The 22,603-nt window shown below is 41.6% G+C and overlaps 1 protein-coding gene across 1 annotated transcript; it reads right to left on the reverse strand.

Annotated features, from left to right (window-relative positions):
- Nucleotides 1–861: 861 nt before the first annotated feature.
- On the reverse strand, nucleotides 862–7,315 carry LOC142141057 (keratin, type II cytoskeletal 6A-like). Its single transcript, XM_075199142.1, has 9 exons — nucleotides 6,824–7,315; nucleotides 6,486–6,700; nucleotides 5,832–5,892; nucleotides 3,806–3,901; nucleotides 2,819–2,983; nucleotides 2,300–2,425; nucleotides 1,634–1,854; nucleotides 1,235–1,269; nucleotides 862–1,157 (listed from the first exon to the last, which is right to left on the reverse strand). Exons 1-9 carry the CDS (start codon nucleotides 7,313–7,315, stop codon nucleotides 862–864), a joined length of 1,707 nt encoding a protein of 568 aa, XP_075055243.1.
- Between the last annotated feature and the right edge of the window lie 15,288 nt (nucleotides 7,316–22,603).

Genomic DNA, 22,603 nt, shown 5'->3' on the forward strand with positions numbered 1-22,603 from the left:
TCTGAACATGATCCAGTCCGATTTTTGATTATTTTATTACCACACATTACTGTTGTTATGGGGTCACACGCTGTAATAGTGGCCCAATTTCCTGATTTTACTACAGCTATATTTGTGTATTTGCCCAGCATTAGAAAATGGAAAAGAGCAGGGTCTGTGACAGCACAAAGTAGCAATGAAAGACTCCAGTCAAGCTAATGAGGGAAGACTGTGGTTTATATATAAACTGTACTCAGTAAATCCTTGTAAAACAGCTTATTGATCAGATAAGTCATTGCTAAATAATTATTTGCAGAGTTCTCAAATGGAGAATAGATGCCCTATATTTTGAAGCGTTCACATTACTAAATTATGTTGCTAAAATAATGACATACAACACTTTCAGAATGATTGCATTTTATTGAATGGTTCCCATAAGTGTAAGCATTTTTGCAGAAGCACAAACACAACAGAAAAATAAACCCTATTGCCTGAGAAATATAAATGTATATTTTATACACAGATCTGAGCTAGGCAACATGTTCCCATCTCCATCTGTTGGGAAAAGCTAGCATGGTACTTGTAGTTCCACAACAGCTGGAGAGAGACAGTTTGCCTAACCTTAGTATAGATAATATTAAAATGCAAGACTTTGCCTTTTTATAAGCACCAGGTACACTTAATTGTGTTTGTCTTTTAGTTGCAGGGATCTGTAACATATCTAAATCCAGAAAACAATACATACAAGCCTAATATAAAACCAGCTTGCTGATCCCAACATTTCAGCTTCTTAAAACATAACTGTAATTTCTATAATAAAATATTCAATGGATTTATTGGGTATGAGGCCGGTATCCTCTATACCGTATGGTTTGAAGGAACTTAATACCTCCGGGAGGTTGCGGATGTCTTTGATACAATTTTGACACTTGAATTACTGCCGCTTCCAGACCCAAAACCGGACTGTTTTACATTGTAGCTTCCACCTCCCATTCCTTGTCCACCACTAACACCACATGCACTTCCTTGGCCATGACCGAATCCACTCCCACCGCCAACACCGAATCCATTTCCACCTCCAACACCGAATCCACCGCCAACACCGAATCCACTTCCACCGCCAACACTATAACCATGACCTGCTCCACCGCTGGAACTATAGTTTGAGCTCATGACAGCTGTTAGAAAAAAGTTAGACAGTTAGATATATGCTTAATTCTATTGAGAGCAAACTCAACTTACATAGTCCACTTACAAACGCTGACTGGTCCAACACCATCTCCAGCCAACCTGTATAAAAGAGTACATAATTATAAACATATCACCTTCATCATTATCAACATTTATTTATATAGCGCCAGCAGATTCCGTAGCATTTTACAATTGGGAACAAACAGTAATAAATCAAATCTGGGTAATACATACAGACAAAGAGTTAAAAGGGCCCTGCTCGCAAGCTTACAATCTATGGGTGATGATAAATATGTCTACTCTTGGGATTTTTAACCTGCATGTTTAACCAATAAATGTAAATCTAATATCATAGATTATGATATATTGAAGACATATAAATATATTTTATATATACTTATGTCACATTGACAGCATACATATTTTGTATATACGTATAATCAGACAGAAGAGGTTTCTTTACCTGCTCTCTTCTCCTTCCAACAGTTTCCTGTAGGTGGCGATCTCAATATCCAGAGCCAGCTTCACATTCATCAGATCCTGGTAATCTCGCAGTTGGCGGGCCATGTCCTGCTTGGCCTTCTGAAGAGCATCCTCCAATTCAGCAAGCTTTTTTTTAGCATCCTTTAGTGCAAGCTCACCACGCTGTTCAGCATCAGCAATTGCAGTCTGCAGTTTGACAACCTAGATTCATAGATAAATAAGTTTCATTAAATAATTGGTCATAAAATAATCTACATTTCCAATGGTCGAAGGGATAAGAGACTTTAAAACATTGCCTGTGTAAGCCTATTTAAAGTTTTTTTTTAGTCATGTATATTAACCTATATGGCAAACATGATCTTTAGAGTCCTATTATTCTTCCAACACTGAACAGCATGGAATGTTGAATTACATAATTATTAGTGACCACACAGTCTATGGTGTGGGAATAATTTAATACTCTTAATATTTATTACTATTTGGTTAATGAGAAAATCCATCTAATGCTTGATTCTTGTTCCAAATACGTTTTTTAGGCAATTACAACTTTCACTGGAAATGTGACATCATAATATCCCTTATTGTTCAATTAAAAGTGTTTATTCCTGACATGTTTAAGAATAATCCCTAGAACTTTTCTATCTACCTGTTTTTTCACGTTGTCGATTTCAGAGCGCAGTCTGTTAATCATACGGTTTAGCTCTGAAATTTCAGCCTTTGTGTCCTTCAGATCATCCCCATGTCTTCCGGCAGAGACCTGGAGCTCCTCATACTACAGACAAAGCAGAAAAACAATGTACTGTACTTTGAAGTAAGTGAAAATAGATCCAACATATAAAACACTTGACTAGTCCGGGGAAATAGCAATTATGTTTGTAATTGTGTTGCAATATACCTTTCTTTGCCATTTGCAAATTGAAAATATTTAATTAAAAAAATAATTAACATTAAATTTTACATAAGTTATAAAGTAAGAAGCATGTTGTAAAGGTCCTATTTGGTGTTCGATTTCTCTAAAACTAGTTTGTGATTCATAAAGTTGACAGAAGATGAGTATCAGAAAAAAATGTTCTCCTTCGGCAGAATACACTTTGCAAAGAATTTTGCTTAATATGGTATTTGGAAGAGTAATCATCATAATGTATTATTGAAAGAATGTCCTCACTTTGTTTTGGTACCAAGACTCAGCTTCTGCCCGGCTTTTGTTGGCGATCTCCTCATACTGAGCTTTGACCTCAGCAATGATGCTCTGTAGATCTAGGTCTCTGTTATTGTCCATGGACAATATAACTGAAGTGTCTGAGGTCTGTGTGTGCATCTGGGCAAGTTCCTGAAATGAGACGAAAGACAAGTTATTGTACATCAGATGTACTATTTCTCTAAATCAGAAATAAAGCATAGGAGTTTATATAAAACAACTGAAAAAAAAGTAAGTGAGGTTATATATTTTTTAACTTTAATAGCAAGCCTATTGTTATGCACATACCCAGTGTTGGATCTCATTTCTGCTAGGCCTAAAGTTTTGTGCCCTGTCATTAGCTCGGTGCTGAGGTATCACCAATTGAAGTGGACCATTGTCCCAGCCCCAAGCTGAAGTCCATAATCTTAGTGGGCTTCTTGCTGTCTGGCCTCTATGGTGGAGTATGGTCAGGGAGAGATAATGCCATGATCTGCACTGTGTTCTACACAGCAAGGGGTATGCTTTGAGCCCCTTGTGAAAGTGAAGTTGCCATGTTCCCAAATCAAGGTCCATCCACAATGCATATTAGATCAAATGGTGGTCAATAAAGAGATTTGGAAAATATCCTAAGTGTGATAACTCATATCCAAGTCTGAGGGTGGGAGGTGAAGTCTTCAGACTCCCAGGTTCTATTTTACAGCTTGAACAAATGTAGATTTTCTTTTTATTAACGTTGCTTTTACATTTCCATAGAGTTTTTCTTTGTAGCTTTCTCTAAGATCAGCACAACCGAAACTATGACAGGTTCACAAATAAATTAGTAGCCTTGGCCCTTCACTGTCACTGAAGGGGGATTTAGATGTCCCCTATAAGTTAGTCAAGGGTAGCCACTGAAAATTTGATATATCAGTATATTATTATAAATATATGTGTGTTCTATCCAGCATTAGCAATAACTGAACAGAGAATTACCGCTTCATACAGGGCCCGCAAGAAGTTGATCTCATCGGTCAGCGAGGTGGCCTTGGATTCCAGTTCTACCTTGTTCATGTATGCAGCATCCACATCCTAATAAAAGAGTAGGCTCATTCATCACTGTATATCATAGCACTGTTGATTTTTTTTGTCACAAACACTTTATCTTTCTTCATGGCAAAGTCAGTATCACACAGTGATTGAGTGGTAAATGATAGTAATATTTATTTCATACAAACACACAGTTTTAGGTAAAGATGTAGAGACCTAGTACTGGAAGGTGCCATGCAGTTCAACAGTAGAAAGACAGAAAAACAAGCTTGAATTTGCAGAAAGAGCACAGTGGTGCTCTTTCTGCAAATTAATTGAAATAGAGTAATAGTAATAGAATCTCAGACTTGTAAACAAAAGTGTCTAGCAGATATAGAAGCCACAAGTGTATATATCAATGGTATACAGAAATGCAGGATGGACAGTCTCTGGTAGGATATTACAGAAGCCTAAGTTGCAGGTTGTTGTCAGTCTGCCAAATGTAAAACAAGCAGGAGGCAAAGCATAGGCAAACCGATGGGGTGTCCTAGTGCCTGGAAACCCTTCTCGCAGCCTGGGGTACTGTATGCTTGAGGTGGCCGGACCCTGCCCCGGGACCTGCCATTTTGCAGCTTGTGTGCAGATCGTTTCTGTCTGCACTGTTTACAGCCATCTCTCCCCAACAAGTATTGAGAGCAGCAAAAACGGGTAGGAGAGAGCAGGACAGTCTGCCAACTGTTCTGACACACTCAATCAGGACTTGTCCTGATAGTAGGGACAGTTGGGAGGTATGTCTCGCTTCACACAGCTCTGCTCAAAAAGGAAGAGCTGTGTGCCCCTAACAGTAGTGCACGCAGCATTGCCCGTGTATATGATGGGGATAGGAGAAGTAAGAAAGCAGCCAAGCACTGTCTAAAATTATAGCCACGCCCCGAAGCAGGCTGGCCATGCCCACTGGCAGTGTGGCATGGAAACCCCCTCTCTAAAGTCCTGCCTTTGCCCCTGCTCAGGGTGCAAAATGTAAAGCAAGAACTAGGCACAGGATGCAAAAAAACCACAGGTTCTTGGCAGGATATCTATTAAGCTTGAGCTTATAAAAAGATATAGTTAAACTCACAAATATACTACAGAGGGGAGATGCAGATTTTAAGCCTATCTAATATATATAAGCCTAGCGGCGTGTGTTAGTGTGTGTGCAAAAAAATATTTTCTCAGAAAGGGCTCATCCAATTGACCTGAAATTTGGTATACTGATATTATTTGACAAAAAAATTATAATAGTGAACTCAGTTAATTTCCATCATCCCCCCTTCCCCCCTGTGGAAGGGGTAGTAAAGGCTAAATTTACCAGTTGAGGGCTCAAACTCTTGACCGTGTGGGTATTTATTTACCAGAGCCTGTGTTTGGTTATGGACAATTGTATGTCGCATTTTCACGAGTACGGAGAAGCAGTGATGTGAAAGTGCAGGTTATGAATACTGCCCTTCAAGGAAGACTGATTGAGCACAGCGATAAGGTGTTTAGCAGAAACATTGTGTATCGAGAGGTTTTAGAACAGTAAGACGATGGAGATTAAGGATGTGGCGATGAAGATGAAGGATGAGGTGATGGAGAAGAATGATGAGGTGGTGACATGTGGACAAAACCACGTTAAAAATAGGCGCTTACGTTGGGAAGTAACGCTCTTCCCCTGAGGAGGCCTGGCCTAGCCCCAAATGCATGACAAGAACCTTTTTAACACCTTAAGTAGCTTGATTTGAATAGAATGGATGAGTATCATGCACGGGTTAACTTGTAAAGGATAGATAGCCACAAGTGGTGATGACCAGTTGCTGAGCAAAAGATAAAGTATATCCTGACTAACCCAGTAGATCACTACAGCAGCACCTCTGGTGGAATTGAGGTACTGCATGGGCTACAAAATATTACTAACATGTCCTTACATATATGACAATAAAATAAAGTGATTAGGGCACATTTATATGATGGTTACCTTTTTGAGCACCACAAACTCATTTTCAGCAGCTGTGCGCTTATTAATTTCATCTTCATATCTGTTGGCAAGTACAAAATAATTGTGTTCAGTCTGTTTAATGATAATCACAGTTAACATTGTCAAATAAACATAAAAATAGCAACTCAGCATTTATTCAAATCAATGATATTGACTACCCTCCCCGGTCTACACTTGGTCTAAGCTTTATAAAATTATCATAAAATATACAGTAAAATAGATTAAAATGTAAAAATAACTACTAGAAATGTTGATTATTTCAAGACACCTTTTATAACTTAAACACCTTTATGCTTATCATTTCCATTGGTGCTAATAAACTACAAATCTGGGCTTGCAAATTGTATTACAACAACAACTGGAGAACCACCATATGCCACCGGTTTGGTCACAGTTTAGATACAAATAGACTGACACCGTACATCATCATCATCATCTTAATTTATAATTTGTTATATTTTTATTATATTTTATATTGTTTTATAACATATAAATTATGTTAAGTATATACATAAATGTGTTACAATTATTTGGTAGGCTTCATATAGATTCACAGTACTTTGTACCTGAAAACCAGCTTTCTAAGCCAGCATCATACTCTGTTGGTATAATTAGGTATGTTTGTTGACTTACTTGTGCTTGTATTCCTCTACAGCATCTTGCATTTGTTTTAATTCGCCATCCAAACGTGTCTTATCACTTAGCAGGCTGTCTAGCTGTCTCCGCAGTGAATTAATGTAAGCTTCAAAGAGGGGCTCAATGTTATTTTTCACTGTCTTGACTCCCTGATCTTGCAAAAGGTTCCATTTGGTCTCTAGTACTTTGTTCTGTTGTTCTAGGAATCTGACCTAAAATGTAACCGCAAGACATTCTAATAAATGTTCAGCAGAAACAAAAAGTGTAACACAAAAAAGCAGACGTTTTACACATTCTAAAATTAAATAACATAAAAAACAGATTCAATAACTTACCTTGTCAATGAAGGATGCAAACTTGTTGTTGAGAGTCTTAATTTGCTCTCTCTCTTCTGTGCGCACTTTCTGAATTGTTGGGTCGATTTGCAGATTAAGAGGAGCTAAAAGGCTTTGATTAATCGTAACCTGTTGGATTCCACCAGGTGGGCACACTGGAAATTGGGAGCCCCCACCAAATCCTTGACCGACACCAAACCCTGAACTGAATCCAAATCCAGATCCGCTCCCAGCTCCAAAACCAGAACTACTTGCGCCATGGGACTGTGAACCTGCAGCAATGGAAATTCTTTTATTTCCTCCTAAATTGTATAGACTTCTGCTACCGATGCCACCTGAGCTAACCCGGCCATTATTTACACCTCCACAGCCTGAGCGACTGACTGAAGATGAACTGAAGCTGTGATGGGCTGATCCTGATTGTACAGCAGAAGCAGCGCTGAAGCCTTTTCTTCCTCCAGCAGAGCTTGTTGCTTGGCGAGATGCAGACATGGTCCTTTTGGAACTGTGATGCTGAGGATGAGCTCAGAAGAAAGACAATGTAAATGGCTCAATGATTAAGCTCCCCTTTTTATCTGTCTCACTAGAAGGGTTTGGTCGTAGGATTGTGTGTGCATCATCTTGCATCAATAATGGGTTTGGTATGCCTCCTAGCAATACAAACACTGAGCTCATCTGATTAACTCACACCTTTATTATAAAAAGTGCAAAAAATCTGCTAGTATGTGAAATTATTGATCATTTCTGAATTCTAGAAAAAAAAACCTGTTCCCTTTGAGAACAAGAAGAGACAGGAATATGCTGAATTAGTGAGAGCTCTGGAAAGACAATAGTCCAGATTTGATAGTGATTATAGTGATTTCATTACAAAAATGTAATTATAAAAAATACTGATCCAAACAGCTAAATAACAAACACTGTGTGCTGACCGATCACCACTAATCTAAATAAACAAAATGTACTTAATATTTAGCCTTATGAGAAAAGTAGACACAATTTATTTACATTACTTTATTACTATGTTAAAATCCACATGTAAAGCACAGTCATAAGCAAATGTATTCATCCCTAGATAAAGTAAATTAAATCAGCCTGAACACGTTGAATAAGTATAGACTCCTGTAATAATTTTTTGCAAACAAATAGATATATCTTTTTTGAAACCTTTTATTATACAAGTAGCAGCTAATTCAATATATTGTTCATAATTCAAAAGCCAGCCAATTTAATACCTAATACCTTTAATTCTAATGATTCAATCCGTATGAAACTTGGTATTAAGGATTATTAAAAGGGAGACTATGATCTACATACAGTCCCTGTTTCATTAAGGCTCGCAAAACAAAAGTATTGTGCATTATCTTCTTAATAAGCTTATCTTGTTGAATACAGATCTAGGTGCACTCTGCTCTGACAGACAAGACATTGCAGGATACTCCCAATCTACATGTGGAACATAAAGTCTTAGCGGGACGCACAGAAAAAGTAAGTATTCAATTATTGTCACCTGTTAATAATATGTGAAAAAGTGAAAAAAACATTGGGGAAAAAAAAGTTTGTTTGTTTGTTTGACCCCACCCCCCTTGAAATACATTAATCATGATGTTAATGTCTCCAGTACATTATTATTATTATTATTATTATTATCATTTCAAGATTTCCGCAGTGCCGCACACAGTAGAAACAGTAGACTAAACAGGGTGAAACAGTACAGAACAATAAACAAAAAATACCAATACTTCAGAAACTCCAGGCAGGTTAATGCCGTAGAGACGGAGCAGAAGAACAGGTATGGAGACAGGAGGGAGTAGAGCCCTGCTCATACGAGCTTACATCCTAAGAGAGGGTAAACAAAACAGGCTCCTTTGAGGAACAGGTGAGTTTTAAGTGCCCGTTTGAAGGAGCACAGATTATTAGTGATGGATGGAGCGAGGGAGATCATTTCAGTGAAGGGGGGCCGCACAGGAGAAGTCTTGGATTCTGGAGTGGGAAGAGGTGATCGGAGTGGAGGAGAGGTGGCGGTCATTGGCTGAGCACAGGGAGCCGGCAGGAGTATGAATGGAAATTAGGTTAGAGATATAAGGGGCAGTAGACTGGGAGAGAGCCTTGTAAGTGGTGGTAAGGAGTTTGAAAAGGTTTCTGTAGGGAAAGGGGAGCCAGTGTAAGGTGAGGCAGAGAGGGGAGGCAGACGAGCAGCAGCGTGAAAGGAAAATGAGTGCTGCAGGTGCACTGAGTATAGAGCGGAGGAGGGCGAGATGGGAGTGGGGGAGGCCAGTAAGGAGGAGGTTGCAATAATCGAGGTGGGAGATGATGAGTGCGTGGATGACAATTTTGGTGGCATCCTGAGAGAGGAAGGGACAGATGCGTGCGATGTTGCGTAGTTGGAAGTGACAGGCTTGGGCAAGGATTGAATGTGAGGGGCAAAAGAGAGAGAGGAGTCGAGAGTGACACCCAGGCAGCGGAGTTCGGTGATAGAGGAGATGGTGGAGTTGTTAACAACGATAGAGGGGTCATGGTGGGATGGGAGTCTGGGTGGGGGAAAGACAATGAGTTCTGTTTTAGAGATGTTAATGTTGAGAAAGCGCAAGGACATCCAGGAGGAGATGGCAGAGAGGCAGTCAGATACACGAGAGAGGAGGATGGAGAAAAGATCGGAAGAAGAGATGTAGAGTTGAATGTCGTCAGCATAAAGATGATACTGCAGACCGAAGGAGGAGATGAGAGCACCAAGGGAGAAAGTATAGAGCGAAATGAGTAGAGGGCCGAGAACAGAACCCTGATGGACTCCTACAGGGAGAGGGGAGGGGTTGGATGAAGAACCAGATGTGGATACAGAGAAGAAGCGGTTAGCAAGGTATGAGGTGAACCAGGCATGGACAGAACCAAAGAGGCCGAAAGAGAGAAGAGTTTGCAGCAGGAGGGGGGGGGTCCATGGTGTTGAAGGCCGCGGAGAGGTCGAGGAGGATGAGTAGGGAGAAGTGACCCTTGGATTTGGCTGATAGGAGATTATTAGTAACTTTGGGCAGGGCAGTTTTGGTAGAGTGGAGGTGACTGTAGTCGGATTGGAGAGGGTCGATGAGGGAACTCTCCGAGAGGTGTCTGGTGAGGCGGCTGCAGACAATCTGCTCAAATAATTTGGAGGCATAAGGGAGAGATGGGGCAATATTTAGCAAGAGAGGTGGGGTCGAGATTTGGTTTCTTGAGGATAGGAGAGATAAGAGCATGTATGAATGAGGAGGGGACAACACCAGAAGAGAGTGATAGGTTGAAAAGGTGTGCGAGGTAAGAGCAGGCAGTGGGAGAGAGAGAGCGAAAGAAGTGAAAGGGGATGGGATCAAGAGGACTGGTAGAGGGTAGAGAGGAAAGAATAAGGGAGAGAACTTCTTCACCTGAAGTAGGGCAGAAGGAGCACCAGAGTTGGTTGTTGGAGGGAGGTGAATCGATGAGGGTGGCGGGAGCAGGATGGGAGGAGGAGATGTTCAGTCTGATGTCCTCAATTTAGGAAGTGAAAAAAGTGGCAAAGTCAGAAGCGGAGAGGGAAGGCGGGACAGAGGGGGGGAGGAGGGAGTTTAAAGTGGCAAAAAGGCGGCGGTGATTGGAGGACTAAGAAGAAATGAGGGACTTAAAGAAGGATTTTTTAGCGAGGGACAGGGCAGAGCAGAAAGAGGAGAGGATAAATGTAAAGTGAAGGAAGTCAGCCAGGGAACGAGGTTTCCTTCAGAGGCGTTCAGCAATGCGAGAGCACTTTTTGAGGAAGCGGATGAGTTTGAAGTGTCAGGGTTGGGGAATAAGGCGGCGGTGGCGGATAGAAGAGGGCGTGGCAACAGCGTCCAGGGCAGTAGTGAGGGAGTGGTTGTAGAGACAGAACGCCTGGTCAGGGCAGGCCAGGGAGGGAAGAGAGGAGGAGAGTTTCAAGAGAGGAGGAGAAAGAGGTAGGGTCAATAGCATCAAGATTGCGCCTAGTGAGAGTGGCTTTAGATGAGGTTGGAGCAGGGGAGGAGGACAGAGTGAAGGAGAGGAGATGGTGGTCAGAGAGTGGGAAGGGAGAGTTGGAGAACTCAGAGAGATCACAGAGATGAGAGAAGACAAGATCGAGGGAGTGACCAAGACAGTGGGTGGGGGAAGAGGTCCACTAAGTGTGGCCTAGGGAGGTGGAAAGGGCGAGAAGTTTGATGGTGGCAGGGTTAGTACAGTTGTCAATAGGGATGTTAAAGTTGCCAAGTATGATGGAGGGAAGGTCAGAGGAAAGATAGTGGGGGAGCCAGGCAGCAAAGTTGTCAAGGAAAAGGGAAGTGGGGCCAGGGGGATGGTAGATGAAGGAGACACGGAGGTGGATAGGGGAGAAGAGATGGATGGCGTGCACTTCAAATAGAAGTAGAGGGAAGGTAAAGTGGGAATGACCCGAAAAGTGCAGCTAGGGGATAGGAGGAGGCCCACTCCACCTCCTGGATTCTCATCCAGTCTGGTGGAGTGGGTGAAGGAGAGGCTCCATAGAAGGAGCGGCGGGTGAGGCAGTGTCAGAAGAACTAAGCCAGGTTTCAGTGATGGCAAGAAGATTAAGAGAGTTTGAGATGCAGAGGTCATGGATGGAGGACAGTTTGTTACATATGGACCTGAAGTTAAGGAGGGCACATGAAAAAGAGAGGGAGACAAGAGGGGAGATGAGGATAAGATTGTCAGGGTTAATGGAGCAAGGTTAGGGTGAGAGATGGGACAGTGAGAGTTGGACCAGTGAAGGGGACTAGGGGAGAGGATGGTTATAGGAAAGGAGCGGGGTGGCATGCTGAGAGACAGGGGGACATGGAATGGAGAACGCAGGAACAGGTGAGTCCAGAGAGATCACAGGTCACAGGTAGTCGCAGGAGTAGGAGTGGTCTGAAGGGACCAGTGATCAGGAGGAACCAGAGTTCAGGTGAGACGAGAGATCCGGTGGGTCATAGAGATAAGGTAGGTCAGGAGTACAGGTGGGACCAATGATCCGGTGAGACCAGAGATAAGCTAGGTCCAGGGAACGGGAGGGCCCAGAGTTCAGATGGGTCTAGAGTTCAGGTGGGTGCAGAGTTCAGGTGGGACCAGAGTTCAGGTGGGTCCAATAGGACTGGGTAGGGACCCGAGGTGTGTGGAGCAAGGCAGGGTAGAGTGAGTGCCTGTATGTCGACCAAGGCTGGGGGAGGGAAAGGTGTTATACAAGCACTCTGGGGGTAAAAAACATGAAATCCACTTTTACAGTTCTTGATTGCAAACACATGTTCAAGCCTGCATACGCAACCATCATCACTATTACTTGCCACTTACACCTGACCTGTAGATGATGCAAGTGATATGACCGAACACAAACCTTGGAGATGACCAAAATCTTGAATTTGGCATTGCTGCATGCTCACAAGCTTGGCACGCCCGTACTGTACATTGACTATGTGCATACGCCCATTCCCATCTTCATTTCGCCCATAAAATCGTAGCCTGCAGTTAGTGTACTTTACGCTGAAGATCAGTTGCATGCATTTGCATTTTCTGACATATAGTTAGTTTCTGGACATTGGTCTTTACGTTCTTTAATGGATCGAGCCCATAGTGTACAGGTCACAAAATGCAAAATGATTCTAAGTTTATTCATAGAATCAGCACACAAATTGCACAGTCCGGGGGGAATATAAATCAGTACAGTCTCACCATACCTATTGTTGTGTCTGGTATGAATCATATAGTGCAGATGTAGCTGTAGAAATGTCCTGTCCTGCTGGAACCAGGTTCCTATGTGTAGTCTAACACAGTTCAGGCATGCAGCTGGGCAAAGAAGTATGCCAATAATATTTAATAAGCAACATTACAGCCTGGTTGATCTGTCATTACCAATGAGGAAATGCTATCTAACCACTAAGAAATTCAATTATGCAGCTTCAAGCAGAACCAACACCTTCAATGTGGGCAATAGTGATGCCATGCCTTAAACACTGCAAAAATTGTAAGTGCATTGTAAACCTTTATTTTAGCTTATTGTTTAAATTTGCACTTGATCTATTATTAGGGCAACATGGTGGGTTAGTGGTTAGCACTTCTGCCTAACAGCACTGAGGTCATGAGTTCCATTCCTGACCATGGCCTTATCTGTGTTGAGTTTGTGTGTTCTTCCCGTGCTTGCGTGGGTTTCCTGTGGGTACATTTCAGCTAGGAAGCACACCCTTCTTAAGTTTTACTCCAAAATAGAGTAAAAAAATTGGATCTGCTAGCTGAATTTATCCCTAAGTCAAAATGGAGCAATCTGTGTTGTACTTACCAGTTACATGCACAGATTGACTAGATGTTAGCATAGTGTCTTTGTCAGGATGAGAGCATAAATCTGATATGCTGAAATAGAATACTGAATGTCAGGGCCCAAATAAAACTTTGCATGGATACATAAATTAACCTGATCTTCAACTCAGATAAATGTGTGACCAAATGAGCCCAGTAGGAGGTAATTAAGTTAAGCAAACCCTTGGTGAAGAGACCAGCTTAAGATATGCAGATCACAGACATCCATTGTTTTTGATCATGTATTTCACTAGCTAATTGACTTCATTTCAATAGGTAGTGAAACACAAACTAACCCTAAGTGTAATATGCCTAGGTGAGATCCTTGTAGACAAAGATAGCGTTTGAAGACTGCCTATAAAGATATATGGAAATACAGGTTTCAAAGGAAAAAAGGAAAATGTCTACATCCTTCATATGTTGGGAAATCTTGATGGCACTCCGTATGAGGGGCAAAAACCACACAAGGGTCTTAAAACATAGATGCCAACTACACAGGGAACAGCCATAGTCACATGTATTTCAGGATGAGATTTGATATTGTTGTAATCTCATCATATTTGGTATTTAAATGTGCAGGAAATTATGATCGGTTTATTGAAGGGAAAGTTATGTCTCTGGGAGATATCTGAGGAAAGCTAAGACCGGTCAAAACTTAGGAATAGTTTGAACAAACCTTAGGTGACACCTAGGGGATATTTCCGCCCCCACATTAGCATTCACACTGCCCTTGTGAGTGCCGTCCCATTTGAATTTGCTTAAAAATCTGTGTTCTGGAGAGACAAGCGGTCAGCTTCTTGGGGATCAATCTAATTGAAGGACTGTCCATCTTCTCTGCCTGCCCCTGGCATACAGATTATAAGTAAGTTTTGCTCTATACGTTTATCTCTTTTATTTTAAACTGTTTGCTTGTTATGTCAATATTAGAGATGGTCACTGACCCCCGTGTTTTGGTTTTGGATTCGGTTTTGGATCTGGATTACCGTCGTGTTTTGGTTTTGGTTTTGGTTTTGCAAAACCGCCATTGCGTGTTTTGGTTTTGGTTTTGGTTTTGTTTGGTTTTGTTTTGCTATTTTTTGGGAAAATCCATGTTTTTGGGCCTAAATTAACCCAATTTAGTGCTCCAACTGTTTTAGAGACAAGTAATCTAATTGTTGAGGTAATAAATCATCCAAAAAAACAGTTTAATTCTTCGTTGGTAGGCCTATTCTACACACAAAACAGATTGTCTTCCTCTCCATCTATGCATATTGGCAATGCAGCCATCGTCTTTGAATGTATATTACACCCTACACTTATAGTTAAATATGTAAAGAAATGGAAAAAGCCAGTTTGGTTTCTGTCTCTCAAGGCCCCCCTCCACTTGTATAAAATACCAAAAAATTCAGCCATTATAGACTGTACAATATTAATTGACATGGAGAAAGCCAGTTTGGTTTCTGTCTCTCTAGGCCCCCCTCCACTTGTATAAAATACTAAAAAATTCAGCCATTATAGACTGTACAATATTAATTGACATGGAGAAAGACAGTTTGGGGTCACTCTGTCTCTCTAGGCCCCCCTCCACTTGTATAAAATACCAAAAAATTCAGCCATTATAGACTGTACAATATTAATTGACATGGAGAAAGCCAGTTTGGTTTCTGTCTCTCTAGGCCCCCCTCCACTTGTATAAAATACTAAAAAATTCAGCCATTATAGACTGTACAATATTAATTGACATGGAGAAAGACAGTTTGGGGTCACTCTGTCTCTCTAGGCCCCCCTCCACTTGTATAAAATACCAAAAAATTCAGCCATTATAGACTGTACAATATTAATTGACATGGAGAAAGCCAGTTTGGTTTCTGTCTCTCTAGGCCCCCCTCCACTTGTATAAAATACTAAAAAATTCAGCCATTATAGACTGTACAATATTATGAAAAATGGACAAAGCCAGTTTAGGGTCACTCTGTCTATGACACCCTACCCTTAAGGATAAATTGCCCTAACAGCAGCCTTTCAAGATGGTATGTGATATGGAAATGCCACAAGTCCCTTTCCTCTTTGGGGGTAGATTGCACCCTACACTTACATAGAAAGTTTTAAAAAGATGTTATCGGCATCATCTTCAGCTTCATCCTCACCCTCATCAGTGTGTACGTCATCATCACAGACTATCAATTCATCGCCGCTTGAATCCGCCATTAGAGAACAGTCAGTGCTTGGATGTCTTGGATGGTGAAGGCCTTCCTCGTGGAAGATGTAGTTCATTTTTATAAACATCATTTTCTCCACATTTTTGGGAAGTAACCTTCTACGGCGATCACTGACTAAGTTCCCTGCTGTGCTGAACACTCGTTCAGAGTACACACTGGAGGGTGGGCAGCTTAGGTATTGCAAAGCAAGTTTGTACATGGGTTTCCAAATGGCCTGCTTTTCTTCCCAGTAAGGAAAGGGACTGTCTGACATTTCCATATCAACTACCTCTTGAAAGTAATCCTCCACCATCCTTTGCATGTTTATACTCATATTGGATGGACTTATGGGCAAAGTGACACATTTTTTTGAAAAATCCTTCAAACCAGCCCAGATGTTAAATTGTTCTCGTCTGCCCCCTGTGTCTTCCCTGCTTCTTTTTTGGAAATTTAATTTTTTACGAGCAACAGCTTGAGAAAGTGAAGGAGGACACGTCGTCAAGCCGAGGCCCAGTTCAGCGGCCAACTTGCTGAGCAATAGCTCCTTGCAAAAGTTCATATCTCGCTCATTTACAAGTAAAGACTCAATGTAGGTTTTAAACCTTGGATCAAGCACAGTGGCCAAAACGTACTGATCCGAGTTCAAGATCTTAATAACTCGAGGATCATTGTGAAGCGAATTAAGTACTTGATCGACAAGGCCAACATACTTTGCTGAATTGCTTGCTTTCAGCTCCTCCTTCATTTTCTCAAGCTGCTTTTCCAATAGTCTAATTAAAGGAATGACTTGGCTCAAACTAGCAGAGTCTGCACTGACCTCACATGTCACAACTTCAAATGGTTTCAGCACCTTGCACAGCACTGAAAGGATTCCCCACTGTGCAAGAGTGAAATACATCCCCCCTCCTTTCCCAATGTCATGACTTGTGCAATATGCTTGGATGGCTTTGCGCTGTTCCTCCATCCTCTGAAGCATGTACAGGGTGGAATTCCACCGAGTTACCACCTCTTGCTTAAGTTGGTGGCAGGGCAAGTTAAACTGCTCTTGGAGCTGCTGTAATCTCCTACATGCTGTGGCTGAATGCCTGAAATGGCCTGAAATTTTACGGGCCACCGAAAGCATCTCCTGCACCTCACGGTTATTTCGTAGGAAGCTCTGCACCACCAAGTTGATGGTGTGAGCAAAACAGGGAATATGTTGGAAATCACCCAGCTGTAATGCTTGCACTATATTGTTGGCGTTATCTGAAATGACATACCCTGGGGAGAGTCCGAGTGGTATAAGCCATGCATCAATCACATCTCTCAGTTTGCGTAACAAATTGTCAGCCGTATGCCTGTTAGTGAAGCCGGTGATACAAAGAGTGGCCTGCCTGTGACAAATGTTACGTAGTGGTGTACATGCTGCTGCTGTTCCTGCTGGTGAAGGTGAATGACCAACCCAGTGGGCTGTCACAGTCATATAGTCTTTGGTTTGGCCACTTCCACTTGTCCACATATCTGTGGTTAAGTGAACAGTGGGCAGAATGGCATTTTTCAGCGCAATCTCTACATTTTTACACACTTTTTGGTATAGTTGTGGAATAGCTTTACGGGAGAAATGGTGTCGCGATGGAATTCTGTAACGCGGACACAAAACCTCAATTAACTGTGAAAAACCAACTGCGTTTATTGTGGAGATTGGACGCAGATCTAACACTAACATTGCAGCCATGGCGTCTGTGATTCGCTTGGCGACTGGGTGACTGCTGTCATATTTGCTTCCCCTCGCAAATGATTGTTTCACAGTTAATTGCTGAAATGTAGGACTGCTCATTTTATTCACCTGCCTCTGGGATGACGATTCACCCCCAGCAGCAGCAACAGCAGCAGCAGGACTAACGCTTTCTTCAGAGGAATCAATAATAGTGCCGGAGTCATCCAGCCTTAAGTGGGATGCCGGGCTAACTCCGAGCGCTACTGAGGATATTGATGAGGATGGTGTGGTGGGTGTATTTTGTAGCCGTCGGTATGTCGGTGAGCGGAGGGTCTTAGCTGATGAGGGAGTGCTTGTATTCTTTTGGGAAGAACTTTCAGCTTTTCCCAACACTTTGCCATGAACTCTCGTTAAATGGCGTAACATAGACGAGGTTCCAAGATGGTTAAGGTCCCTCCCTCGACTGACTGTGGCTTCACATACACTACAAATGGCTATACAATTGTTGTCTGGATTTGGGTAGAAATAATTCCACACATAAGAAGTGGATTTTTTTGTTTTATGCCCAGGCATGACAATGGCCTTTTTCTTGTCACGTGCCAGAACTGCTGCCACTGGTGCAGGACTTACACAAACAACCTCATCCTCATCAACATCCTCATTAGCGCCCTCGTCGCCTACACAAATCTCCCCCTCATCCTCTTCTAATTCCAAAGTGGCATCCTCAATTTGGGTATCACCGGCTACACTCGGGCTATTAAGGCACACATCAGCAGAATGCTCACGATTAGACATCCCACTGTTGGATGGACTCTCCACAGGGATTGTTGTCATTTGTGAATCAGAGCAAATATTCTCCTGTAATGCCTCACTGGTATCTTGCAGCTCAGCTTTGACGCGTAACAGTAGTTGTGCACCAATTGTAGCCTGGGTAACTTTTTGGGATCTGCCACTAATAGCCAAAGGTGAAGGCCTCATTCTCTCTTTGCCACTGCGTGTGTAGAATGGCATGCTTGCAATTTTTTTTTTATCGTCACTTAACTTTTGCTCAGTTACACTTCTTTTTCGCTTCAATACAGTAAATTTTTTTTTGGTTTTTGTTTTTTGCACTAATTTGAAAACACTCTGTTGTTTGACATCGCCTTGGCCAGATGACGTACTGGGAACACTAACATCAGGACTGGTGACAGAACCTGGTTGCTCATTTAGATCATATGTGGACTGCTTTGAATCCATTCTGAGCGCAAACCACTGAGGAGTGCTAAAAATTATTGAGTAGATACTGCTGACAGATATGACTTTTGACAGCCAGAAATATTAATGCACAATTAGGGAGGACACCCCAAAAACACTGAGGAGTGCTAAAAATTATTGAGTAGATACTGCTGACAGATATGACTTTTGACAGCCAGAAATATTAATGCACAATTAGGGAGGACACCCCAAAAACACTGAGGAGTGCTAAAAATTATTGAGTAGATACTGCTGACAGATATGACTTTTGACAGCCAGAAATATTAATGCACAATTAGGGAGGACACCCCAAAAACACTGAGGAGTGCTAAAAATTATTGAGTAGATACTGCTGACAGATATGACTTTTGACAGCCAGAAATATTAATGCACAATTAGGGAGGACACCCCAAAAACACTGAGGAGTGCTAAAAATTATTGAGTAGATACTGCTGACAGATATGACTTTTGACAGCCAGAAATATTAATGCACAATTATGGGGGACACCCCAAAAACACTGAGGTGTGCTACAAATTATTGAGTAGATACTGCTGACAGATATGACTTTTGACAGCCAGAAATATTAATGCACAATTAGGGAGGACACCCCAAAAACACTGAGGAGTGCTAAAAATTATTGAGTAGATACTGCTGACAGATATGACTTTTGACAGCCAGAAATATTAATGCACAATTAGGGAGGACACCCCAAAAACACTGAGGAGTGCTAAAAATTATTGAGTAGATACTGCTGACAGATATGACTTTTGACAGCCAGAAATATTAATGCACAATTAGGGAGGACACCCCAAAAACACTGAGGAGTGCTAAAAATTATTGAGTAGATACTGCTGACAGATATGACTTTTGACAGCCAGAAATATTAATGCACAATTAGGGAGGACACCCCAAAAACACTGAGGAGTGCTAAAAATTATTGAGTAGATACTGCTGACAGATATGACTTTTGACAGCCAGAAATATTAATGCACAATTAGGGAGGACACCCCAAAAACACTGAGGAGTGCTAAAAATTATTGAGTAGATACTGCTGACAGATATGACTTTTGACAGCCAGAAATATTAATGCACAATTATGGGGGACACCCCAAAAGCGCTGGGGAGTGCCAAATATGAAGAAAAAATAATAAACCTCTATCCTCCTCTCTGCACTAGCGATTTTGGTTAGAGCAATTGCAAGAACAATATGGTATTCTCTGTCCCTGCTCTAATTAGCCTATGACTACACCCTGCTCTCTCCCTCTGTCAAATGGCGATGGATTGCTGTGGAGGCGTGTATTTATAAAGTTGAAGTATCGCGAGAACCGAGTCCCGAGATCCGACGACGTCACAATGACGTTCGGCCTCGATTTGGATTCGGAATGGGCGGGAGAGTACCGAGCTGCTCAGCTCGGTACTCGGATACCCAAAGTTCGGGTGGGTTCGGTTCTCGGAGAACCGGACCCGCCCATCTCTAGTCAATATATTAATTGTTTATTCATTATTTTTCTTTATATCTGAATGCTCTGTATTTTTGTATATTAAATCTATAATTTAATAAGTTGCGTCCTTGATACTCTAACAAATCCATTGCCTGTTTAGAAGAGACAGATTGCTCGACCAGGTTAACCCTTGGAATGCCAGTGTGTGATTTGTTGATACATTTGATTAACAAGCTGTGTGTGCTTGTATTTACATTTGTGTAACAGTCTGGAGGTGTGAAGAGTTAACCCTGTGTGTGCTGGTGTGGGTCTTGTTAGTTTGTGGATAACTAGAAGCCTGTGTGCCAGTGTGGGACAGTATATTGGGGTCCTATTGCCCATACTCAATAGGTGGTGGCAACACATGGAGCCTTTATATCTAGTTTTGACAGCAGATAAAGTAAATTATGGACTTAGACTTACAAAATCACAATAAGATGCAAACAAATAAATAATGTAATAGAGATGGTATATTCAAACACATATAACATTGCTGTACTTAAACAGAGAACATATGCATGATAATACGAACAAACAGTGGATAATCATTATTATCATGCATATGTCCTCTGTTTAAGTACAGCAATGTTATATGTGTTTGAATATACCATCTATATTACATTATTTATTTGTTTGCATCTTATTGTGAATTTGTATACAGCACGCAATCAGGCGCCTGGGGACCCCATAGATTTAACTCTGACACCACAGCTCAGGGCTGTCGGCAAGGGCCTTAGCACTTTTTAGTGCTAACCAGTCTGAGAACTATTTACTATGGCAGTGGTCGAGGTCTCCTTAGTGGTAACCCGTTCAGACTCTCACGCACCCTATTTTAAATGTGCATATTTATTTATTTATTTAATTATTTACTTTAAAAAGCACCAGTTCTATGTAGCAGGACCAGTGCTGAGGTCAGGGACGCCATCTCAATTTAAATTTTCAAATCAAAGCTTGCTAAAATTTGACCAAATTGCAGTTTCATGCAACCCAGTTTTCATGTATGCAAGTCCAAGTCCACAATTTCCTTTTCCTGCTGTCAAAACTAGCTATAAAGGCTCCATGTGTTATGTGGGTTCCACAACTTTGTTATAAGTTATTTTAACTGCACCACAATAGTGCTTGTTCATAAATAAGACTTATATGTATGAACCAAAAATATCAGTGGAGCAACTGTGTACTGTGGAGGTTTAAGATCAGGCTATGTGAACCAGGGGCAAACACAGGATTTGTGGAGGGGGGGTTTCCACACTATGCCACCAGTGAGCGTGACCAGCATGCATGGGGAAGTAACTATAATTTTAGACAGTGCTTGGCTGCTCTCCAACTCTTCCTATCCCCATAATATACATGGGCAATGCCGCTTGCACTACTGTTGGTGGACGCAGCTCTCCCTTTTCAAGCAGAGCCGTCTTAAGCGGGAGCAGCCACCTCAATTATACAGTGCCCTAGGCTTGGAGGGGGTTTTCCAGGCACTGGGAACCCCCCCCCCCCCCTCGGTTTGCCTATGGTGAACAGTGCCTTGTTCTGGAGCCTTCTTGGTGACGGTGTGGTGGCATCTACAATATCCAAAGTGTTGGTACAGTGTTCATACCCCATTGCCAAAAAATCTCAGCATTTAAGTGTGATACCAGAAAATTAATCTTCTACATACTGACACAAGTACAGGTCTTCCGCATTATACTATCCAAAAAGTATAGTATATTACAGCATATAGATCTTATGGTCATTTTCCCTGCACCTAACCCATTTTATTTGCAAATACAGAATGCTAAATCATTTTAAAAAATGAACAAAGTGATTAGTGGTCTTTTCTGGCTGGTGTTATTTTCTTGTTTCTCTTTTTTTACTGTCCACTCTGTTTAGTTGAAATGGGCAGGGAACTTTTCTTAATAGGGAAAATTAAGTGGACATGTATAGAAGTTTTATGGTGTAATTGACAATGGTTACATTACATTTTTGTTATTTATCTTCATCTTATTTATCTTTATCTCCCCAGTTTTCTCCCCAGTGGATGTCCCCAGTTTTGAAGTGGGCAGGGATAGAATCATACTTGCCAACTTTTCCTCGTTGGCTTCAAGGAGATCCTGGGGGAGGTGGGCGTGCGGGGGTGGGGCTTGATGAATTGCATCATTTTGGCACCGCCCCCTAAACGATTGTCACAATTTTGGGCAATTACAGCAGGGGGCAGGGCTAAGATGGCGCAATATTTGCATCATTAAGCCCCCCACTTATCTATTGCGGGGGCGAGCCCAGGGGGTTTCCCAGAAATGCAGGAGTCTCCCGGACATTCCAGGAGAGTAGGCAACTATGCGTTAAAGAAAAGCAGCTAATGAATCTCTAGAGACTGTAGTGTCTTTTACATTTCTGTCTCCATTACTGAATTCATGTTGTCTTACCTGTCAGTCTTTGATTAAATCTTGGTCTCCATGAAAATGCCCACCTTTATAGGCATCAATACATGGACATAGGACACAGATGGCGAAGCCAACCACGTCTTGTACTCACTCAGCATCAGGGAGAATGCCAGACTCTTCAGGGAGTGAGGGAGATCACCCCTATTTCAGGGAGTCTCCCTGACATTCAGGGAAAGTTGGCAAGTATGGATAGAACACAATGTAGCCAATCAGATCATCTGAATACCCACAGCATACATTCAAATTGTTTCTTATTCACATTAATGTGCATAAACAGATTCTGATAATCCCCCCCTTAACAATTATCATTGTGTTGTCAATTGTTAAGGGAAATGAAGGCTAAATCATTTGAAAAGCCACATCAATAGTTAGGGATATGGGAGTAACAATTTAGCAAAATAGCATTTCTAGATAAATTCTTGTAAAAGAGCTTATTGATCATATAAGTTGTTCCTAAAGAACTATTTGCAGAACTGTCAAATGG

This window comes from Mixophyes fleayi, chromosome 2, assembly GCF_038048845.1.
Source record: "Mixophyes fleayi isolate aMixFle1 chromosome 2, aMixFle1.hap1, whole genome shotgun sequence".
Classification (NCBI taxonomy): Eukaryota; Metazoa; Chordata; class Amphibia; order Anura; family Limnodynastidae; genus Mixophyes; species Mixophyes fleayi.